This window comes from Colius striatus, chromosome 5 (genome assembly GCF_028858725.1).
Source record: "Colius striatus isolate bColStr4 chromosome 5, bColStr4.1.hap1, whole genome shotgun sequence".
NCBI classification, from domain to species: Eukaryota; Metazoa; Chordata; class Aves; order Coliiformes; family Coliidae; genus Colius; species Colius striatus.
The window spans coordinates 47604532-47628615 of NC_084763.1; the positions used below are offsets into that span (position 1 = coordinate 47604532).

The 24084-nt window shown below is 38.3% G+C and overlaps 1 protein-coding gene across 12 annotated transcripts in view; it reads left to right on the forward strand.

The window, feature by feature from the left end:
* The window catches only part of PARD3 (par-3 family cell polarity regulator), a 453311-nt gene that overhangs the window by 243930 nt on the left and 185297 nt on the right, over positions 1 to 24084 (forward strand). For 8 of the 12 annotated variants that reach the window (XM_061996551.1, XM_061996556.1, XM_061996554.1 and 5 more), the window contains 4 exons: positions 2986 to 3368; positions 14127 to 14266; positions 15792 to 15920; positions 19678 to 19716. In XM_061996551.1, coding sequence (XP_061852535.1) covers positions 2986 to 3368; positions 14127 to 14266; positions 15792 to 15920; positions 19678 to 19716 — 691 coding nt within the window. The remainder of the gene's footprint in view (positions 1 to 2985; positions 3369 to 14126; positions 14267 to 15791; positions 15921 to 19677; positions 19717 to 24084) is intronic. The other 4 variants (XM_061996553.1, XM_061996561.1, XM_061996558.1 and 1 more) reach the window with 1 other exon arrangement.

Here is a 24084-nt window from a genome sequence, read left to right on the forward strand (position 1 = left end):
TGTAGTGCATCATGTTCAGTATAAGTGGACAGCATGGACACTATTTTTAACATTTAAAATATATTTATGAGTTTGGATGTGTGAGAACTAAAGGTCCTACTTCAAAAACTTCCTGGAAAAGTTTGAAAGATCATAGAATCACAGATTGGTAGGGGTTCGAAGAGACCTCTAGAGATCATCTTGTCCAAATCCTCTGCTAAAGCAGGCCCACCTAGATGAAGTCATGCAGGAACGCATCCAGATGGGCTTGAAAACCTCCAGAGAAAGAGACTCCACACCCTCCCTGGGCAGCCTGTGCCAGGGCTCCCACACAGAGAAGAAATTTTTCCTTAAGTGGAAATTTTGTGTTCCAGCTTTTGTCCATTACCCCTAGTCCTATCACTGGACACTACAGAAAAAAAGTGTCACCCCACCCCTTTGACATACACCTTTCAAATACTTTTAAGTGTTAATGAGGTACCTTCCTCAGTCTCCTTCAGGCTGAACAGCTCTAGATCCCATAGCCTTTCCACATAAGAAAGATGTTCCAGTCCCTTTATCATCTTGGTGGCCCTGTGCTGGACTCTCTCCAGAAGTTCTCTGTCTCTCTTGAGCTGAGGAGCCTAGAACTGGACACAGGACTCCAGATGAGGCCTCACCAGGGCAAAGTAGAGGGGCAGGAGAACCTCTCTTGACCTACTGGCCACACTCTTCTTGACGCATTCCAGGATGCCATTGGCCTTCTGGGCTAAAAAGGCACATTGATGGCTCATACTTAGTCTATTATCAACCAGGACTCCCAGGTCTCTCCCTGCAGAGCTGCTCTCCAGCAGGTCAATCCCCAGCCTGTACTGGTGCAGGAGGTTGTTCCTCCCTAGGTGCAGGGTTCTGCACTTCCCTTGTTGAACCTCATGAGGTTCCTCTCTGCCCAACTCTCAAGCCGGTCAAGATCCCACTGAATGGCAGCACAGCCTCTGGGGAATCAGCCAGTCCTCCCAGTTTGGTGTCATCAGCGAACTGTTGAGGGTACAATCTGTCCCCTCATCCAGTTTGTTCATGAAGATATTGAACAAGACTGGCCCCAGAACTGATCCCTGTGGAACTCCACTGGCCACAGGCCTCCAACTCGATTCTGTGCCATTGATCACCACTCTCTGGTTTCTGTCATTCAACCAGTTCTTGACCCACCTCACCATCCACTCATCAAACCCAAACTGCCTGAGCTTTTTCGATGAGGTTGTAATGGCAAATGGTGTCAAAAGCCTTGGCAAAGTCAAGGTAGATGACATCCACTGCTCTCCCATCATCTAGCCAGTGAATCATGCCCTCATAGAAGGCTATCAGGTTGGTCAAAGAGGATCTCTCCTTGTTGAATCTGTGTGAAATTCATCCAAGATAAGCTGTTCCATCAGCTTTCCAGGGATATGGAGTTGAGGCTGACCAATCTGTAGTTTCCTGGGTCATCCTTATTGCCTTTTTTGAAGACTGGAGTAACACTGGCCTTCCTTGAGTCCTCAGGCACCTTTCCAGACCTCCACAATCTTTTGAAAATGATGGAGAGCAGCTTAGCAACAACATCAGCCAGCTCCCTCAGCACTCAGGCGTGCATCCCATCAGATCCCATAGATTTATAGATGTTTAGCTTGCCCAACAGGTCTCCAACCCCATCCTCATCCACAAGGGAAGGTCTTCCATTCTCCAGACTATCCTACTATCCTCTAGGGACTCAGATTCCCGAGGGCCATCCTTGACATTGAAGACTGGGGCAAAGAAGGCATTCAGTTCTTCTGCCTTCTCTGCATCCTCTGTCACCAGGACACCCTCTTTGTTCATCAGTTGGTTTCCTCAGTGGACTCCTTGTCTTGGTAGAGTCCCAAAATCAGAAAGACTTTTAAAAGTGAAACCAAACTGTATTTCACACACAAGTAATTGAAAGAGAAAGCAGAAAGGGAATATGCGGAAAATGAAGGATGTCAAAGAACACAAAGAGTTCCATTTAAACATAAGAAAAAACTATTTTACTGTGAGGCTGACGGAGCAGTGGCTCAGGCTGCCCAGGGAGATTGTAGAGTCTTCTTCCTGGGAGGTCTTCAAGACCCACCTGGACACGTTCCTGTGTGACCTGATCTAGGTGGAGCTGCTTCTGTAGGGCGGTTGGATTAGATGATCTCTACAGGTCCCTTCCAACCCCTACCATTCTACGAGTCTATGATCATATTGTTCTGAAAACTCTAACCAGTTGAGGGCTGAAGAAATACCATTTATTCTGATCATCCTATACTTGATACACATCTAAAATGTGTTTTTTATTTCTTTGACTCTAACCTGGATTGGCACATGACCCTGTACCATATGGTTGAACGCAGCTTGCCTCTGCTTGTTCTGTGTCTCTGAATCACGACTTGTTAAGTCTCTTCACAGACTTGTTGATTTGTATACTTTGGATCATGACCTCAATGTCTGTCTATGCAGGATCAAGCATTTTTTTTTTCCTATTTCTTAATGTTGTGTTCTGAAAGACTGCTAACTTACAAAAAGTAAAGTGTAAACTAGACTTTTTGCAAGGCTGCATATACTGCCATCAAATTATGGAAACACATAGTCTTTTTATAAAGTGTAATTTTCATTCTAATAATTCTGTTGTCACTGTGATTACTGTTATCACAATTACCGCAATTATCAAAGTTCAAAACAAAAAGAGGCTGCAGTGCTGCCATCAAACTGTCTCCATTTCAAGACTGTGGTTCAAATTTTTGCTTTTCTGAATCTAGTATTTGGTGTATTTAGTTGTTAAACGTATTTAACCATTGCGTTGCCCTATGGCAATAAACCTTAGCTAAAAGCAGACCAAGTGGACTAGTGAACAGATTCAAGTTTTATGGTTTATGCTTGAGTGCAATGTGTCTGTCAGCTTGTGTTGCTTAATTAACATTAGTAATTATGCTTATAATGTCTTGTAGTCCGCCAGTCCTAATTTGCTAATTTTCTGTTCATTTTGAAACCTAGAGCACAGCATATGTTTCGCCAAGCCATGCGTACGCCGTTCATTTGGTTCCACGTGGTCCCTGCGGCAAATAAAGAGCAGTATGAACAGTTGTCCCAGAGTGAGAAGAACACATACTACTGCAGCCGGTTCAGCCCCGATTCTCAGTATGCTGATGGCAAAAGTATTAACAATTCTGGACTTCACACATTACAGAGAATGTCTCGAGCGGGTAACCAGTCCGATCAGACAGACTCCTACTCGCAGCTACCTCATAGTGTGAGTTCATCAGGGAAACCACCCTCGGGCCTCGTACCGTCACCTCAGAAAGTTCTCACCTCCACTGCAAACAGTGGGTATAACACCAAAAAGATAGGGAAGAGGCTCAGTATACAGCTAAGAAAAGGTAAGGTGCTAGTGTGCTCTTTCTATAACATAAGGTACGCCTATGTAGTGTACGGTGCCATTGCATTGGGCAGGACAGCCTGTACTAAGCTGGGGGATGTGATGGGTTGATTTTGACAGCCAAGAGGCTGAATTGTCCCAGGAGTCCAGCCATGCATTTTGATGTGTGCAAAAAGCTGGTTTGAAGAGTGTTTTCTGTCTCCCAACTGATAGTAGTTCAGGAAGTGCTACAAATTCTGCTGGTCAAGACCCAGGGAATGGTGAACTGTCTAATGCAAATGAATAATCTAAAATGGCCCATATTCTGTACTCTACAGTTACGACTTTTCAAATAGAGTAACTGCGGATTTTGCTGTTGGTTTTTAAGTGTGTTGGATCCAGTTGGTAAATTGGACTTCCTAATTTCCAGCTAAAGCTTTTCTTTATTCCATTGGGATGTGAAAATCTTTGTTTAAATGGCTGAGATGTAATGTGATATGTCCTATCTTGGCCCTTATGCTAATGTAATTTGAATGGGGTTGAAAGACTATTTCAGGACAGAGGAGAAGGCGGTGCGTGCTTATCTCAACATCTGTGTTATATGTGCACACATAGATGCATTGATACATCTGTGGAATTTTTATGATGTGTTAAATGTTTTAAGTGAGAAAATTTGGTATTTTACTAGTTACTATCTACCATCTAGATGCATTTAAGGTAGTTTGAAGTATAATTAAATGACATTTAGATGCAAGTATTTCTTAACTCTTGGGAAATTATTTTTTTAAAGGATTCTGTATGCTGTAAGCTTTACGATATTAAAATGAGCATGTTTAAGGTTAAATGTAAATTGATCTCTATCAGCAAGAATAGGGTTTACATTACACAGCAAAAAGTATACTCATATGACAGTATTCTCTGTGAACTCGGAGTACATTCCCATGGGATATTGTGTGCTTAGTGTTAATAATTTTTATTAAATATTGTTTTAATCTAAATGTATCTGAGACAATGCGTTGACTGGTTGAGACTTTACAGATTCTCAGGTACCAGGCAATTTGTCACATGATCATTATGCTTCCCTTTCTCTGAACTTCACATGAACCACCAGATTGCTTCTTTCTGGTTGCTGAATTTTAAGCTCTACAAACTTGGATGACATAAGGTTGAGTTGACAGTTTGCTTCTGTTGTTGATGCTCCTTCAAAAAATTCTTTAGGCCATCAGCTCAGATCAGCTTGCTTGGAAAAACTTACTGTTACTGGCTGAGTAAGGAATCACTGTGCTCACAAATATGTGCTCAGTCACTACAGTGATTTTTTTACCTATTTTTTTTGTGTCTGTGAGAGCCTGTAGAAGTATCACTCAGATATTACATGAAAGAATTCGTAGTGAGGAGTAGAAATATGAATTTGCTATAATTGAAAAGAACCAATACATTAATATAGAACATGGGAACGCAGTATTTTTGCATGAGAAAAATGTGACGATACAGCTACTCGTAAGATACAAGAATGTAATTTTGTTGTGTTATAGATTCTTTCACTGTGATTTGAGGTTTCATTTTGGTCATTTTGAGATGGATACTGTTTCATAAATACTCTTCCCACTTCTGTAATGTAATTTAGCCTTGCTCGCACCAATGTATTAGATGGTTTTGGAGTAAAGGAGATACATGCTACGTGTTGGTGGAAAGTGACCTATAAGATACTTTAACACCTAGTTCACACCAGAGGAGTTTGATGACTCTTTTGCTAGTAAAAACTTAGTAGCTAGAATATATTACAGAGATTTAGAGGGGATATTTGTTTCTAACAGTTTGCTTATTTGAGAATACTATGTATGAAGAAATGGCACTCAACTCAGATTATAGACAGACAGATAGGAACTATTTAGAGTATTATATTTTATTCATGGTGATACTAACAAAAAGTGCATAAGGAAGGATACTTTCTCATTGCTGTGTTTCATTTATTAATACCCACTGTAGAAAGAGGCATAGCCTCCAATTTTGGCTTTCATTTGATCACTCTTAGAAAAATATATGTGGAACAATGAATAAAGCAAAACACTTAAGGATGCCCCCAAGCAGTTTCTTATAAATATGATTGCAATAGGGATGTTGATTGTCTTGAATTATTTCTAATGAAGGATGTTGTAATAATACAGTCTTTATAGATTTATTGGGATTTAACAAATAAAGCTTACTTGTAGCTAACAGGCAACAGTTATTTTATGAATTACCATCACTAGATTAAAATCTCCTTGTGGGGTGCATTAAGGCATGCAAGCATGTAAGGCTTCATCTTGAAATTCGCTTTGATTTAACCTGTGCATTTTGCTTAATGATGTAGCATATGGGAGTTGACTCTTTTTCAATACAGACAGACCTTCTTTATTACAGCTATGTTTCTACGTATTGCATGAGCTTTATTGTATAAAATGACATGGTAGGATAACCCTACAGTACATGCTTCTGTAATTATGATTTCTTAATATTTATTGCTGTTTTGGCATTTTAAAATAACCTGAACTTTCATAGGACTTAGCTGTTTAATAAAGTCAGAAGAGAAGGTCAGTCATATGTTTCAGTCAATGCAGAATGTTTGTTGGCTTTTCTAAATGAAAATGGATATCTGTTTATCTTTCCTTTAAAGGTCAGGGCCTGAACTTTTAACATATAGATGTAGGGGTTATTGCTGATATTCTAATGCCATTAAGGCTGTATAACCGTCTAGCTTAATAGCTCACACAAATTAAGATAGTGCAAGACATGACAGCAAGCCTACGTTTATATATATTTTGGTGTAAGCTGATACACAGAAAGTAAAAATAAATAACAGTAGTTCTTTACAGCTTTACATATGTAGAGAAAATAAAGAGTACTGATACAACAGCTGGAGTGTTAGGACAAATTTTGACCTCAGTCTACACTAGGAATATTCCAGTGTGATTTCTCTTTGACTGCAAGGGTTTGAGCAAATGCAACTGAGAGAAATTTAGTCCAGATAAATAATAAACTATTATGCAATGAATGATTCTAAGTCATAGTCCTTGAGCACCAAGTAGCTTGTTGCATTTAGCCTGACACTGACCAAAGCATTCAGAAGACTGCTTTTCCACTGAACAGTGTATGACTCGGATTTCATATATGCTGTTTTTAACACTGCTATGCTGAAAAAAGTAATGTCTTTAAATTAGCTTCCTTTTTTTTGATCAGCCTTATAATGCTTATTACATTGGTCATTTCTATCTAAAACTACACATTTGTCTACCTAAATTAATTATATAATCCTTAAGGTAAAATGTCAAATCTGAGCTCTTATTTTTTAGGTTGGTTTTAGTTCCACCAAATGTTTTACTCTTTTTTTTTTTTTTTTTGTCTGAAATATTCTGGTATCAGGACTTCAGTCCACACTTCCCTGCTTCCAGAGAACAGCTTACCTACCAGCCATGGGAGTTGGGATCATCTCTTCATTTTTGGCCCAAAGACTTTCTTTTACAGAGTAGTATACCTTCAAGAGAGAGAACTGAGTGACGGAACTGCAGGATACCTTACAATAGGAAAGCTGTAGGAGTCACCAAGTCTCTCAATGGACATAGCAGCTGTGTTCCAGGAAGTGATAGGTCTTAAGAGAGACACCTTTGTGCAGTGCAACAGAGTGAAATCATTAAATTGTAGATTTGAAGAGGATCACAAGACACGTTGGTCTTGAGTTTCTTGTTGGATCCTTATTAGGCTTACTGACCTTTCTGTGATTAATAATGCTTGGTCTTACATACAGAGCCGAGCTTAAACACTGTGAGACCCGCTAGGTGACCAGGCATTCAGCTTTCTGGCCTGGTGTCACTCAGCCTTGCCACACCCTAGTTCTTTTCTACAAGAGGTCATTAGAGATTGAATATGATGCCATGGCTAGCTTGACAGTACAATAATCTAAAATGATGTCATATTTGCTATGGAGTAAAGACATCTATGAACAATTACTTGTTTTACTTGGATTTAGATAGCAGAGTGTACAAGACAGGATCCTGAACTTGTCTGAAGATATCCTGCATCATGTATCTGAAGTGTACAGATTTACATGCATTTTTCATCATACTCCTCTGTTTTCCCACACAGTTTCTTGAGCCAGACTTTGAACTGACATTTTAAGTTTTTATTTAAAAATTCTTTTGAAGTGATATGTTCTCTAAGACTGATTATAGAATTCCCATTCAGATGCAGTAGAGGTGCTTGTCACTTTTGAAATGAAGCATGTAGATTCCTAAATTACTTAAGTGTCTGTGAGAAATGAGATTCAAAAGTGAAGCAAATAATTTTGGCCATTATTAGCCACTGAAAAAGCATAAACCACATCAAGTTTCATCTTTCTGTTTTCTGAAAACACTCTGGTTACTATTTATTAGCAGACTATAGGGAACAATGTTTCTACTAGGTTGATCAAAGGTCTTCTTGAGAAGTCTGATTGTGGACCAGCTTTACCAGGGGGTTGGACTAGATGATGTCTAGTCTCTTCCAACCCTACCATTCTGTGATTCTGCAAAAAAAAAACTGTTCCAAATCACTCAAGTACAGAAAAATGGGAACATAATTATTTTTCTTGATTGTGCCTGGGGCTACAAAAATTTTATAGATAGCTGAGCAGTCAGCCTTCTAAGCAGTCATTTGCACATACAGTTACCCTGACAAATTCTGAAATACACAAAATCTGAAAATATAAGGCTTAAACTAACAACAGTAAAATAACTTTTTGGGAAGTATCTAAAACGGTCTTGGTTAGTTTAGTGGAGCCTCTGACAATAAAGAGAACTTTTTATTTGCTGTTCAGGTCTTGCATGAGGTCTAGTCCTTCATAAAAACTGCTACCTAGCATAAAACAATAGGATAATTATTTCAGCAATCACTACTTTATACATGGATCTGAAGAGTCTACTGTGAAAAAGTGGGAACTTGAAATGCTTGGAAGGAGAGTGTCTGCTCTAATTATTGACAGTTTTTGGCTCTTCTTAGTTTTATTGTAATGTCATCTCCTTGTTTTGGTTGTTTGATAACCCAATATTTTCATTGTGAGGATGCTTTATTTTGTACTTTTTGTGATTTTGTGTCACAAAATGTTTCTATGTGTAACCAACCTCCCTTGTTGTTTTAGGAAAGGGAAGATAAGTTCTTTGTTTTTCATGAGGATTGTGCACTTTTCTTTAACAATCCTTTATTCCATCTGAGAACTGTTCACCCACATGGATTTTCCAGATTTAGGTTGTTATGAAATGTTCTCTGCTTCTCTTGCATAAGTACTAACAATTGTTGTGCCCAATTGTCTGGTTATCAAACATTTTCCATTGTTTTAGAAGTGAGGTGGAGATCTCTACTGAAGTATCTGAGAACTCATCTGCATTTTTTTTAATGAGAGGAGAAAGAATGCATTATTTACTTCTAGCTCTGCTCACAATCCTGAAAGGGGAGAAAACTAAGAGAAGCATCATAAGAAGGTGATAGTGTATGTCCTTCAGATATTGCTTATTGGATCTCTGAACCAATGTCCTTTTGAGAGGGGCATGAAAGTAGTGAAAGCAGTGCAGAGGGGTTAGTTGCTTTTTATCTCACATTCTGGCAGTGTCTGGCATATTTTGCTGCTGAGAATTTAGATCCACAGTTGATGCTGGATGAGGAATGCACAGTTTTTCATACCTAAGAGCTTTAGAAAGATAGAAACATTATACCAGACACAATCTTTTCCACAGTCAAGAAGATAGTCTTAGCATTAGTGAGAAATTAAACATTTCTTCACTGGGAGATAACAGGAAGTCTTGCTCTCTCTAGTAAGATTTCATATTTTTTTTAACATCCTCTTAGTTTGTGGTCAGGCTGATGTCAAATAAGATGATGATGTTAATTATGAATGTATATTTAATTACATGAAAGTCATCACTCTCTACTAGAAATTTTTTCCCCTCAAAAACAGCCACTGAAGCATTAGATCTATCCCTCTTCTGTTGCTTTTTATTATCTGCCCTTTTTACTATTGTAACTGCCCTTTTTATTCACCTAAACCTACTTTGTCTTCAGTTCAGAGCTATCTGAGCTCTTAAGAGTAGTGTGACCTTAACAGGCATGTTCAGCATCACATTCAGAAGAAAAGGAGGTCTCTAAAAGGAGATCTCCAAATTGTCGAGAGCACTGCTGATTTATCAAAGAAGCCTAAGAATTTGAATTGCACAAATTAGTGGGTAATTTTTAAATGTTATTATCACTAGCTGTAATTTGATCGTTGTCAGAGATGACAGCTATAGAGGGGAGAAGATATTTTCTACCCTCTTTCTCTTTTAAAAATCTGTAAGAGATTAAATTGAACATAGGTCAAATAATCTAGACCTTGCAAAAGAAAACTCCTAGCTTTGAATACCACGAGTCCTGTGTTTTCAAAGAGATGGAAACTTCTTATGTTTTCTACTCATATTCTGGTTCCATCTCTATGAATGTCCAGTTACGCCCCTATATGACAAATATCAGAGGAGCCTACAGTATGTTTGCACAGCTCCCTTATTATTATAATGCAGTTTTACAGCCTAAGAACTGAGAACATTTTAACAGCAGGAAGATATTAAGATTTTATATGCATTTCTATTAACAGGAGAACTGAGTAGAGATAACCAAATCAATTCTGTGTATAAAAAGAAAGAAAGTCAATTCATTCACAGAAGTTGCATTTATTTTTGGCTCGGTCAAATGTATCCATTTATTTCCATCTTGTGAAATTCTAATTTATATATAATTAGCATAGGAGTTTATGAAAGTGTATTATACAGCTAAAGGCAGCTATAGTGCACAAATAATATGAAGCAGAGAAAAGGTAAAAGGAAAATTGATACTCAAAAACTGCCTCATGCAAAGCTGTACAGAGCAGCAGAGCAAAGCATAGCCCAGTTGAGACCCATTCTTTCCACAGAAACAAGTAATTAAAATTTTCTTCTGCTAATATCTGGGCTCAGTGTGGATTTGTGGCGTTCTGCTGGCTTTGGTAAAGGCTTTCTGGAGATTTGACAGCAGAAAATGCCACAGTCCAAATTTATATCTTGCGTGCATTTGTAATGTGAACATTTCAACTTCTGTTTTTTCCATGGGGGTTTAGAGTGGAGTGTGTGAACCAGACATCTGTAATGATGCCGTAATCAGACTACGGGGATTAAGCTTATTAATAATGAAATACTGTCCTGGGTCTGCAGTCATGTTCTGATATTACTTTAGAAATTTTAGCAGACAAAAACTGAACTCGTAGAGCAGCGTTCAACCCAGATCTTTAAAATAAGGAAAAGATAAATTCTGTAAAAAACTGAAATGTGACTTAAAAACCCCTTATGCAGATCATGTTCACACATTGCAAGGAGTTAAAGAGCTCTATGAACGTTTGACACGTCTTTAAAATTTTGAGGTCTCCAAAGTAAAATATGGATATTATGAGATGTAATTTGTTTTTCATCTCTATGTAACATTTATATCAGCCTGAAAGTGAATGAAGACTTTCAAATTCAAATGCCCTTTTTTCAGTTATCTTCAGTGCTGCAGAAGGAAGGGAGGTTCTCTCACAATAGTTAGCCTACAGAAATTGATCCAAATTTCCAGAAGAATATGAGCTGCATGCACTTACTGTATATACATAAGGACTTAAATATTTATGCTTAAGATGAATATTTTAAAAGGTATGTCACCTCCAGCCATGTCAACCTGTGTCAGTTTACTTCTTAACATGACTACTGTCTTGAAAATAAATTGTACTAAATTTTGATCAAATGTAATTGTGCGGATTTTTGAAATCTGCATGTAGACTATTGTTGACTATATTGGACTTGTGCTTCCTTTTCACATGTGAGTATTAACCTGCCCAGTAAAAAAGTAGACTTAGCATGTGAACCTGGGGAACAGTAAGACAGAAATTGATTCAGGCTTTAATGTTGTGGTACGTTGATCCTGGCTGGATGTCAGATACTCACCAAAAGTTCTTTATCACATGCCTCCTCAGCTGGACAGGGGAGAGAAAATAAAACAAAAAGCTCATGGGTTGAGATAAGGACTGGGAGATCACTCAACAATTACAATTGTGGGCAAAACAGTCTTGACTTGGGGAAATTAATTTATTGCCAGCCAAATCAGAGCAGGGTAATGAAACATAAAACCAAATCTTAAAACACCTTCCCTCCACCCCTCCCTTTGTCCTGGACTTATTGTTAGTCCCAGTTTCTCTATCTCCTCCCTTCTAGTGGCACGGTGCGATGAGGAATGGGGGTTGTGGTCCATTCATCGCACATTTTCTTTGCTACCTCTTCCTGCTCAGGGGAAAGACTCCTTAGATTTTCCCCTGATCCAGTGTGAGATCCCTCCCATGGGACTTCTCGAATGCATGTCCTTCCCATGGGCTGCAGTTCTTCATTAAATGTTCCAGTGTGGGTCCCTTTCAAGGGGTGCAGTCCTTCAGGAACAGACTGCTCAGTGTGAGTCCCCTGCGGGGTCACAAGTCCTGACATCTAAACTGCTCCAGCCTAGACTCTTCTCCATGGGTACACAGATCCTGCCAGGAGTTGCTCCAGCACGGCCTCTCCACTGGGTCACATCCTTCCTTAGGCATCCACCCACTCCGGCATGGGGTCCTCCCCGAGCTGCAAGTGGATCTCTGCTCCCCTGTGGCGTCCATGGGCGGGGGCAGGGCCTCACCATTGTCTGCACTAGGGGCTGCACCATGGACTGCAGGGGAACCTCTGCTTTGGCACCTAGAGCACCTCCTCCACTCCTCCTTCACTGACCTTGTGTCTGCAGAGTTGTTCCTCTCACATATTCTCACTCCTTTCCTCCAAATGCTATTGCGCAGCCCTTTTTCCCCATCTTTAAATGTTATCACAGAGGCACTACCATTGTCACTGATTGACATTGACTTGGCCTTGACCAGCAGTGGGTGTGACTTGGAGCCAGCTGGCATTGGCTCTGTCTTCTCACAGAAACCACCCCTGTAACTTCCCCTGCTATGAAAACCTTCCTACGCAAACCTGATACACACCTCAAATAGTTCTACAGTTGTGTGTCTTTTACACAGATGGTGTTCAGGTTCCCAGGACTTACAGCTGAGTATTGTTGCATAGAAGTTCAGCTTCTGTCTGTCCCTGTGATTTCATACCAAGGGATATGTGGGGCAACTTTTAGGGATCATACGTGGTATTGTAGAGTCCTAATTGCAGATTGCCCTAGTAGGTCAGATTAAATGTAGGCTAGACATAGGTACGCCTAGCTAGTGAACTTGAACTGTAGGCATATCTTAACCTGTGAGATATCTCAGATGGAAATTGTAGACATTGAGTGACTGGAACATCTTCCTTATGAGGAAAGGCTGCAGGAACTGGGGCTATTTAGTCTAGAAAAGAGGAGACTGAGGACAGATCTCATTAATATTTACAAATATCTAAATGCTGGGTGTCAGGAGATTTGGGCATCCCTTTTCTCTATGGTGTCTAGCAACAGGACAAAGGGTAATGGGATGAAGCTGGAGCGCAAAAAAGTTCCATTTAAATATAAGAAAAAACTATTTCACTGTTGAGATGAGGGAGCCCTGGCACAGGCTGCCCAGGGAGGGTGTGGATTCTCCTTCCTTGGAGGTCTTCAAGACCTACCTAGACGTGTTCCTGTGTGACTTGATCTAGATTGACCTGCTTCTGCAGGGGAATTGGACTAGATGATCTCTAAAGGTCCCTTCCAACCCCTACCATTCTATGATCATATGATTCTATGATAATCTGTTAGGGATGCCTTCCACTGAATGACTGTCCCATTTCATGCTAGATTAAGTGTCCTGAATAGTCTTGATGTGCAATGTTGAGGGTGAGGTAGGGGGGCAGGTGTCAATGTAGAGTTTCGCAGGTTTTTGCATCAAAGAAAGGATCACAAATGAGCTTTCTGCATACCAGGAAAAGCTTATGTTTGTTCCCTTGGCTTGTGAATCCCAGAGCTGATGGGACTCTAAAGTACAATTCAATAACTAGTTGTGGGCATAATTTCTCTTAAATGTGAGCAAGTATCATTTGCCACTATTCACTGGACTGCTTCTCTGGATTATTCCAGGTCATATTAAATGTCTGTATTTTGCTTCAGTCATTCTTAGACAAGTGTAGTCAGCCACCTGGATGCACAGTAGGACCTTATAACTGCAGCCTGGCTCTGCTCCTCACCTGTGAGGCAGAAGGTGGGGTGGAACCCAGTGAGAGCCAGGCTGAAGCCCAGGGGCAGAGAAGGTGTTGACAGAAAACAGCCTGAGGTCTCTTGGAGGAGGAGAAATGAGACCACTGACCTCCAGTTCTGTCTGTCACCTGCTAATGTGCATAAGTGAGCTGACAAAGTCCCATGGCCAGCAGTATCAGCCGACCGACATTGCTGAAAGTCTTGCAAAAGAGAAAAAAAGAATCATTGATGAGATCCAGATTGACAAAGGGGAAGACAGGGATATCAGATATGCTTTGTTCTGATTTCTTGTCACTCAGCTCATCTGAAATGGAAAGTTGGAAATATGGCTATGACTTGGAAATTGTCAGAACAGCAAGTTGCAGGGAGGGCCTGTTAAGCCACCTGTGCCAAAACTCAGTGTTTCCTTTCCTGTATATGCCTTTTTTTCTCATTTTTTGCCATGCAGTAATTTTTACATCTTGTATATGTATTTTCATGGCTTGTATATGTACATTGTGCTGGATGAAATTATGTAGCACAAGATGTGCGTTTGTAATATTCTATGTTCTTCATGCAGGTACAGAAGGCTTGGGATTTAGCATTACTTCAAGAGATGTCCCAATTGGTGGCTCTGCTCCAATTTATGTGAAAAACATCCTTCCAAGAGGTGCAGCTATTCAAGATGGGAGACTAAAAGCTGGAGACCGGTTAATTGAGGTGATGAAGTGTTACATGTTGTTTGTGTTTCTGCATTAGCCCATGCCCTAGTTCACTTCCAAAGGCTCTGACTTCATACTACAGGAGAATATTTCTCTCTTCTTTTTTCAGCTTTGATTTGGTTTGGTGGTTTGGATTTTTTTTTTGTTTTGCTATAGTTTTTTTTTTAGGTAATGGATCAAGGATCTGTGCATTTTCAATATATAACTGTTTTAAGAGCTGTACCCAGCTGTACCCATGAGTTTACATGCCCCTCTATGACTATAGTGTCATAGTTTTGCATTGATGTGTAGGAATAAATTGAAGCAAAGTGACTGTTACCTAATAAGTGGTGTTAAATCACCATGGAGTGACAGACCAGAAATTATTGAAGATGATGCCAAGTACAGAAGACAATACCCTGAAAAAGTTTAATGATTTAACTGAAAGGGACAATGTAAGAGGAGGGTAGTGCTACAGAGAATCAAGACCACTTTCCTCCTGAAGGGAGGATGTCCTCAAGGGAATTAAATTTCTCTTAGATAGGCACACAGCAGTGATCTTCCTGCAAATCAACTGGAGTGATATAAGATGTTACCACCCACAGCTCTTCATTACTGTCCCTAAGCCAAAGGACACTGGAAATACAGCTGGGATTGTAACTGGTTCTCAGAGCTCTAACTTCACTTTACTGCAAAATTGGCCAAGTCAGCTTGAATTGCTGCTATGGAGGATAACCCTCTGTAATTACTGTAATTCAAGGTAACGCAGACGACTTGGGTAGAAAGAGACTGGGAAGCATTTAAGACAACAGTTGCGGCATCTCAACTGTGTGAGCTGTGATCTTGCAAGGGCAAGGAAGAAGGTGGTTTTCTGACTTCTTCAGAGCAACGTGCTCACTTTCTTAACACTGTTAGCTGATTCAGCTTACATTTCCAAATGTTTCTGGCCAGGCAAGCCTGAGAATACCCTGTCTTTCTATGGCTTCATATTTATTCAAGTTAGCTCATAGAGTGAGAAATTTACCTGTATGTATTCTATACCCGACTGCATTAATAAGTGGTGTGTGGAAGCCAAGAGGTTGGATGACTGAACAAGGGCAAAATAAAGAGCAACTGCTTCACCGTTATTTGGGGAGAAAAATATTTTCTACTTTTGACATAAGTGCAAGATGTTTCTGAAAGATACGTGTAACACCAAGACATGTGGAAACAAGACCAGTTTTTGTTCACACATTCATTTTGCCAAAGGATTTTTATTCAGAAGTTCTTGTAAAAAATATTGGTACATGGAATTAGTTGGCTTTAGAGTATACTGGAGTATATAGTTACTGCTAAAGAGGAAGGAAATATAACTTCTTATTTGTATGTAAAGAATGCATATTTAATTAGTTCTAAGAAATAGAATCTGTATTGAGATAAAAGCAGGTTGCCTCAGTGAGGTTTTTTAAAAACCATCTCATATGATTCACATGACTTTTTGGTATGAATTTCTGCCATTTTTCTTGGTTTGGAGTCTTAGCAATCTAATATTTCCTTTGTCACAGGTAAATGGAGTTGATTTAACAGGCAAAACTCAAGAAGAAGTTGTGTCGTTGCTGCGAAGCACCAAGATGGGAGGGACTGTTGGCCTCCTGATTTTTCGACAGGAAGAAACATTCCATCCAAGGGAACTGGTGCGTAAAATAGAGAGCAGCTAAGAGATTTAGATGAGTATGAGCAAATGATTTGATCTTGTCACCTGATAGTAAACATACAGGGCCAGCACTGAATGTAAGAAAAAACCCCGCATCTATTTTACTTTATTTAGAACATTTTACAAGATTGTTTTTTAATCTTTTTGAGATCTTCTATTGGAATTAAGTATTTGTTAAAAATGTATAAGTGAGAGTTTTATTTTGAGTGAAAATGTTTATTGTAGAAGAAGCTATTGGATGGTCTTTATTTAGATGCATGCAGACAAGTACTTTATTTCTTCTTTCACATGGACGAATCTGTATTTGAAAGCCTGCCATTTGTCCCACTACCTGCTCACTAAAATATTTCAGAGCATATAATACTATGCCAAAACAGGATATGTAAATACCTTTCTATCATAAAGTGGAATATATAAGAAATAGTGGGCTTTTTTGAATATAAATGCAATCTCTGTGGAATGGAAACCCTGCAGTTATTAATTTAGCAGGGTAATTCAGAAAATGTTTCTGAAGGAATTTACATGAAATGGAAATAAAATGATGCCTCATACTGAACCTGCTCCACTTGCATAGTGTGTAGAGATATTTCTCTGATAATTATTCAAGATAATTTCTGTTCTGAAAAGGTAGACTATGAATGTAGCAGTCTTACTTTGTTCTGTATTCAATTAAAATGAAGTTATTTATTATTTGTATGATCCTAGGTATATATAGCTCTAAAAATAACTTATTTGGCTGCATTATCGTGAGAAGATAGACAAATATAAGTGACAATATAAGTATGATGAATGGATTGCTTCATTTTTCTATTGGATTCGTGTTATTTTGAATGCAAAGTGAATTAATTTTTATTTGGCTGTTTCAAGATGTTGAACATAAGCCTTTTACTTTCTGAAACTACAATTAAAACTAGGATGCCAAAGTGACAGTTAAGGTTGCAAATGAACCACACTTTTACCTTAATGCTCTTGGAATATGACTTCAGGTACTAAGTGGAAGTTGTCATAAAATGAAAAGAAATTAACAATTTGATATCATATTATGGCCTATCTTATTACTGGAACTGTGAAAGCGATCTGTTTATAAGTTCCTATGATGTAATTTTCACAGTGTTGCTATCTTACATAAAGCTGAATGAAAATGCTTTTTAAGTTTTCTAAATAAACTTAGAAGTAAGAAAATGTTTTAATTTTGTGTATATTATTTCTATAGTAAAATAAGGAATTTACAAAGCATAATTAAACACGCCATTTTGTTTAGGTAATGGGAAACAAAGATATGATGTCAGGTAGAAATTTAACAGTAGTACTTGATGAAGTTTTAAAATTAACTGCAGATCAGCCCCTTTAAATGAGTCCAACCTCAGTAGCCTCCCTGCTGCTGCTGTTTGGGCAATACTCTCAGCTGTTCCAGCACACACCTGCACAGGGAGGCCAGATCACATCAAGGCTGTGTCAGGTCATAGGTGTGACTGTGTAGTCAGAGGTGAAATCTGAACTGGTGTTTGTTTCTGTAGCTCCATTTGAACAAATGATATTGTGAGGATCTGACAGTACGTGCATGTGATGATCCTCTGTTGCATAAGGGTTTGTTTGCTTGCATTTTGACACAAAGGAATGTTAGGTGAGCTCTGCTGACAGCTGTCAAAGAGCAGGAGCAGAATTGCCGAGGAAGTTGTTAAACCCATTATAAGGGCAGTTATTTCTTCTCTGGTAAGAAATAATCTTAAAAGAAGAAGAAAAATCTTTTCATCCAGCTTTTCTCATTGTCTTTTACTAGCTGTATGTACAACAACAACAAAAGAAAATTAATACCTAAGGAGAAAGGGGGAATGATCTGAATCATTCAATTACGTCAGTTCATCTTTTTCACATGTAAACCTTCTTTGGCTACCTAGGAACAATTTGTCCTTACATCCTTCCCTATTTCTGTCATATTTTCTACATTTGTATGCTTTAAATATTATCTGAATGTGTCTTAGAAATGATATGCAATAAAATCATATTATTCATCTCATAAAGAGCAGGACTTGCTGTTGTTCACTGAGGACCACCCGGTATTAAAACTTTTATATTTGCCAACATTTCTGTGGATAGTAATCCAAATAAGAGAGACATTCAGATTTTGTGTTTTGGGTTACGGTTTGTTGAAAGACTTTTGAAAAGTTACTTATCTTTGGGTTTCCTTATGAGTAAATAGGAGAGTTGTGGAGCTTCATGTCTTTCATGTATGTTGCCATTAGTATCTGGAAAGGACCAATCAAAATGTGTAGTTGTGTCTAAAACTTACAGAAATGTTAAGACAAGCCCCTTTAGATTACTATGGGATCTTTATAGCTTGTGTAGTCACGTTAAGGGAAGTGTGGGTGTGATGGAAAGCATCATCCAGTGCAGCAGATCATGGTAAAAGTGAGTAAAATGTGGAGGCAGAGAATAAAATCATATTGGTAGGAATTAACTTTTTTCTGACCAGTGAGAAATGGAAGAACAGCTATGCTTCTCCAGAACAGTAGTCATTTTATCACTTCCAGAGTTACCTTAATATCAATACGTGATATTTTAGGGCTTGTCCACATCAGTGTGAGTGGCCAATAGTGTCTTAAAAATATTGCCTCCCTGCCCCTTTCCTGTGTGAAAGGGGTGAGGATTACTCTGGTTAAGTAGAGCTCCTTTTATACTGTGGTTACCTCATCTAACCAAACATAGTGTGCTGTGAAGGATTTTCTTAGAGCCTGCTACCTACTATGTGAATCCACTGAAGATTTTATTTGGGTTATTTATCTTTTGGGCTAAATTCTCAGTATCAGCATAGACTGGCTGGCAGAATTAGTCTCCTATACCCTACAAGTTAATGTGCCTGTTGGTATATATAGATCCTTTATATGTTCCTGGTAGTGGGTTCCTTTGTTATTTTTTTTTCTTACTGATTGTTGACTGCAGGTTAAAGATGTTCGTGTTACTATGTTTTTAGGCTTAATGATTTGAATCTTCTGCAAAACAGCCCAAAGCAAAAACGTTCAGTAAACCCTGGCATTTAATTTTGACTCAGCTGAATGGAAAGAAATAGCTGGTTAGCCCAAAGGTGATCATCCAGTCAGCAGCAAGGTGTCTCCTGGGTGCTCAAAAACGTTTTAATATGGGTGAAGGTGGGCATGGGAGAGTAATAGTTCCTTATGTGTGTTTTCAGAATTGGTTGGGGGATGCAAAGTTTTTTCAAGGTTTGCCCATCTGTGGTAGACTGAAAACACCCTCCTGTCCTGCGATATCCAGTGCTGTAGTTATGGTTCATTCAAACACTCAAAAAGAGAATTCCTTCTTAAAATGGGAATGTATGTTTTAAAGAAGAGTTACTTGTTTAAAATATTTTGAAGAGTTTATCTGTACTGCTGCGGTTGTTCTTTGAAAACTTCAAAGCAGAAGGGAAAGGCCAGGGGAGAACATCCCTGGAGAACATTCCACCAGCCAGAAAATGGTACAAGCAGCTGTGATTCTTCCGTGGCCAGCTAGGCCTCGCAGGCAGATAAAGTCAGATGCACTGGCCTAAGATGGCTGGAGGTTATTTTTGTTCACCTCTCGTTTAGTGCTTGTTTAGACAAATTTGAATCAGGGGTGTGACAAGCACCATGTTTCTATTAGCACTTCAGGTCAGAGTTAGAGCTCCTTGTTTATTCCCCTGCTGATAGATAGTGTATGTCGTATGTAGTCGTGTTCTTATTTTTTTTTTTTACTTCCTTTAGAATGCAGAACAAAGCCAGTCACAAATTCCAAAGGAAACGGTAAGAGCTTTGTCTTTTCCATACTGGAAGACTCCCAAATGTTTTTAAATTGATATGGCACTTCTCCATCACATTTCCCCAGATCCACCTTTCACCTTATATACTGTAGATGGCTCTCTCTAGCTTTACATTTTAAATGCGTTTTTTAATGTAATTTCAAATACTGTTTGAATATTATGTACCATTCAGTTACTATGCATGTTCAAGGACTATTTGAAATTACATCTTTTATACACACCCAAAGGCCTAATGTTGGATTGGTAAGAGTAGACCATTAGCTGGGGTTACGTGTTGAAACTAATTGTTTAAATTATGATTATATAACCAAAACCCGACATACAAACACAGAAATTAGGCAGTTTGGATTGAAGTCTCAGTTGTATCCTCCTGGCAAACCACTGTGGAGAAACTATGGGGACATAGTTCAACCCTTTGAAGGCTGTAATTTTTGTATGTGATGTGTCAGTCAGAGTGTATATTGAGGTTATATACTATTTATATACTTCATTTTAGTCAGTGGAACAGGATCAGTCTTAGTACATGTTAAGCTGATATATGTAGAATGTTTTTTTCAAAAGAAAAGGTTGATTTTGTGAAATATTAACAGAGGATGTAACAACAATATGTTATATTGTATCTTAGTTAAAAACATGCTTCAGGAAGCTCCATTTAATTAAGTATTTTCAAATTAAATAGTAAATTAGATTATGGGAAAATTAAGAAGATTCATGCTGGGATTTGAAGTGATTTAGGCTGCTGAAAATCAGAAAAAGCTTGTCTAGATGATTCAGAATACCTTACAGCAATGGTGGGATGGTGTCTGGGATAAAGGGAAAAAAAAAGTCTAAGTAAAGAGATGGAAGAGCCATCCCAGTGAGATAGTCACGGGTACATTGCTCGATACTATTACTATTTCAGGCCAATGAATTGTAACTGCTAAAATGGACGATTGGGTTGAATGTAGCTATATTCACTTTTATCCCTCCGGCTTTTGATGTCCTAGTCTGAAAGTCATCTGCATAAGAACTCTGCAAAATCATGGGTATATCATTGTTTCAGACACGCCTCACGGTATCTTTTTAGTACATCTCATTAGAGTATGTATGTTTTTACCTTCGTAGTTTCTTACCACCTACTGCTGATATCAAAGCCTAGGACAGTATTTCTGTCTGTAATTGAATACAAATTAGAATAATTTGCGGGTGCAGCCTTACAAAAGTGTCCTGGTTTTAGGAGTTTAAATTCTTCCTCAAAACCTCATTAAGATTAGGCAGATTGCCTACAAGGTGTTTATCTAAATCAATTGCTCATCTGTTGCAAAGTTAATGTTTTGTAGCAAATTCCATGGTGAAATTCTCTGCCATTTTTGGGATGAACACCCTGCCTTCATCTAAAGAAAGACTGAAGAAAATAAGTATCTTCCATTTGTTCTCTATAGATGTGAGCTAAAAATTGCTGTTAACCAAAGGATAATGTGAGAGGGATAGGGAGTATATGAGTATATATCACTGATTTCTCAAAAAAGCAGCCAGAAAGCCCTAGCAAGCTTTGGAAATAAGGAAGTGTTTTGAGAAACACATGGAGACACATTTGGTTAGTGAGGGAACAAAGTGAGAAAGCTGATCAATACAAAAATGTTTTTTTGCATAAAGCCTTGAGTTTCCCATTCGTTATGGGGTGCGATTTATTTGAAGGGTCAGTGCAACAGTGATCAATAGTAGGAACAATAGGTCTCTAAATTTGCCTAGTCCTAGGTGAGAATAAAAAGTGAACTAACACGAAAGGTGTCAGTGGGTATTTCTAACACACAGTGCTTTTGCACTTACCTCCCTTCTTCCAATCTACTTTGCTTTGATTAAGTGTGATACTTCAGTTCTTCAAAACTAATGTTCCTCAGTTGCACTTTTAAAAATTATTAGTATTTTTGAAATTATATTTCATTGATTTCCTTTGTTCTCTCTGCCTCCATACCTATTTATTCCTCTTCTGTCTGCTTTTCAGGTCTTTGAGATTTCTAATCTTACCATTTCTATTTCTGTGCTTGCTCTGATCTTTGAGCTGTTAGCTGTGAGGTTTTAGTTTCCAAGTGTCAAGGACCTGATAGTAGAAAGCAAAGAAGAAAAAAACAACAGAAAAAGCATGATGAAAGCAGTGAAGCTATAGAAATGAGGGAGAGGTGAAATACAAGTCTGTTTTTAATTTGAAAAAAAAAATAGTTGTTTTTTTGTTATGTCCGTGTGGGGAAATAGAAGAAAAATGCAACTTTGAAATTAAAAGAGAAAAAAAACCACTTGAAAGTGGAAGGCCTGAAATAAAATTTATCTGTACACCCCAAAATCTAAAGCCTAGTTTATTAACACTCAGAGATTATGTGCATATAAGTATTACTGTAACTGTACATTATTTAGAGCCACCAATGTTGTGGCACTTGGATGCAGTGGTTATGAATCTGTGTAGATGGAATACAAGAAAACCTTGGAAATTATTTTTTCTTAATTTATTTGTGGCCTGAAATCCCTGAGAGAGTTCTTTCTTACTACCCATCTAGGAAAGCATGTTACTTCATATATTGCACACCATCACAATACGGCTTCTCATATTCTCATTCTTGAACTCTTCCATATGAGGAGTTTTTTTAACTTTCTAAGCTTGCAGAATTTAGGGTTTACTCTCCAGTTATCCATAAGAAATGCAAATTGCTAAAGCAGCTTCAGCTTCTATCCAGTAACTGTGCCCTGGTGAAAGCAATACTGCTGGTTTTACCTTCTGTTTTGCTGACGAACAGAACAGGCCCTTCGTTTACTCCTGAAGCAAGGAAATCTCGTGTATCTTGGTTGAAAGATTGATTCACCCAGCCATGAGTTTGTGCCATTTGTATAGCTGCTGACAACACAGAACAGATGCACCTATTTCTAAACATGGTGATTATTTGGAATGTAGGAGATTGACCGTAATATGAAAACTAGTAATTTATCATTATTACATTTCTGTTTCTAAGCCTAATTATCTTAATCTTGTTACAGAGCATTGAAATGAACTGTTAATTATGCTATGTAAAACATCTGCCAATTAATTTTTCCTCATACTCTTTGAAAGTCAATAGTGTTTCAGTAACATTTTGCTTGTACAATTGCCATCCACAGTTTGTTTTCTGAATTCAGAAACGGCAAGTTAACTTTCATGTAAGCATAATGCCAGAAAAATAATAATTATCATATAAGTAACTATTTTCTAGGGAATGTTGTCTGTTGGTAAAGAAGAGATTCAAAGTTCGGATTTGGGATTTTGTTTCATGCTTCTTGCACTCGGTGGCATGGGAAAGCTTCATTTTTCTCTTCTCGTTTGTTTTTCTGTCAAATTGCTGTAAGTGAGCAGAATGTTATGAATTTTAGCGAGTGCAGGATTCGTAACAGTGACATAACAAGAGCGGTTGGTGTGTTAGAACAATATATAAATGTTTAACAGCCTTGATAGAAATTGCAAATGAGATTGCTTTTTATTTTCTTCTGAACTCGAACGTCTGATACTCTTGTTATTATCTAAATTTTATTTGGATCACCGTGTTTTTTTAGATTCCAAGTATAATGCCATGGTTAAACCAGTGAACATTTTGGGGTTCAGTTGCTGCTCTTGCCACAGACTTTTCTGTGTGAGTCTGAGTAAACTGGCTAACTGCACTTTTTATGCAAGAATTCATCACCTATAGGAATGGGGTGATACCACCGTAGTTAAGAGACATTTTGTGAGAACCAAAGCATAATTATTTCTGTACACTGTTTGTTTGCAGCTTTCTATGTTATCTGTATGAGGGTTATAGTAGCAAATGCCCAGAAAGGCAGAATTTACATTGATTAATGGATGTAAAATTCTTGGAGCTTAAGCTTAGGGAAGAAAGCACTGTCACTGTAGAGCTTCAAGATGGTGGTATTCTGAGTACGTGTGTATTTGTTTGTTGCTTTTGGTGAAAAGCTGTTTGTATTTTTTCAGGATATGTAGTCAGGGCATATGTATCCATAGCTGTTTTTCAAAAGCTGTAAGTTAAGTACCCACAGGTAGCTTTTACATAGAACTTCAGCTTTTATAACACCTTTGAATCATTCATTTGATGCAACTCTTCTTCACAGGGAACCTTGTTTGGAGAACAGTTTACAGCTTAATCAGTTTACATTCATGTAATAGACGGTCCAAATGTGTAAAAATTGAGCCAAGATTGTACGTTGACTAATATCAGCCTACACCAACTGCAGTGCTGATGTCATTAGATGAATAATGATTTTATCAAAAGAGGAGAGATTTGACTGGTGATTAAGCTGATACTGTTATTTCCTCCATGGTGTTGAGGAAAATAACTGGTACAGTTTTTTTTTA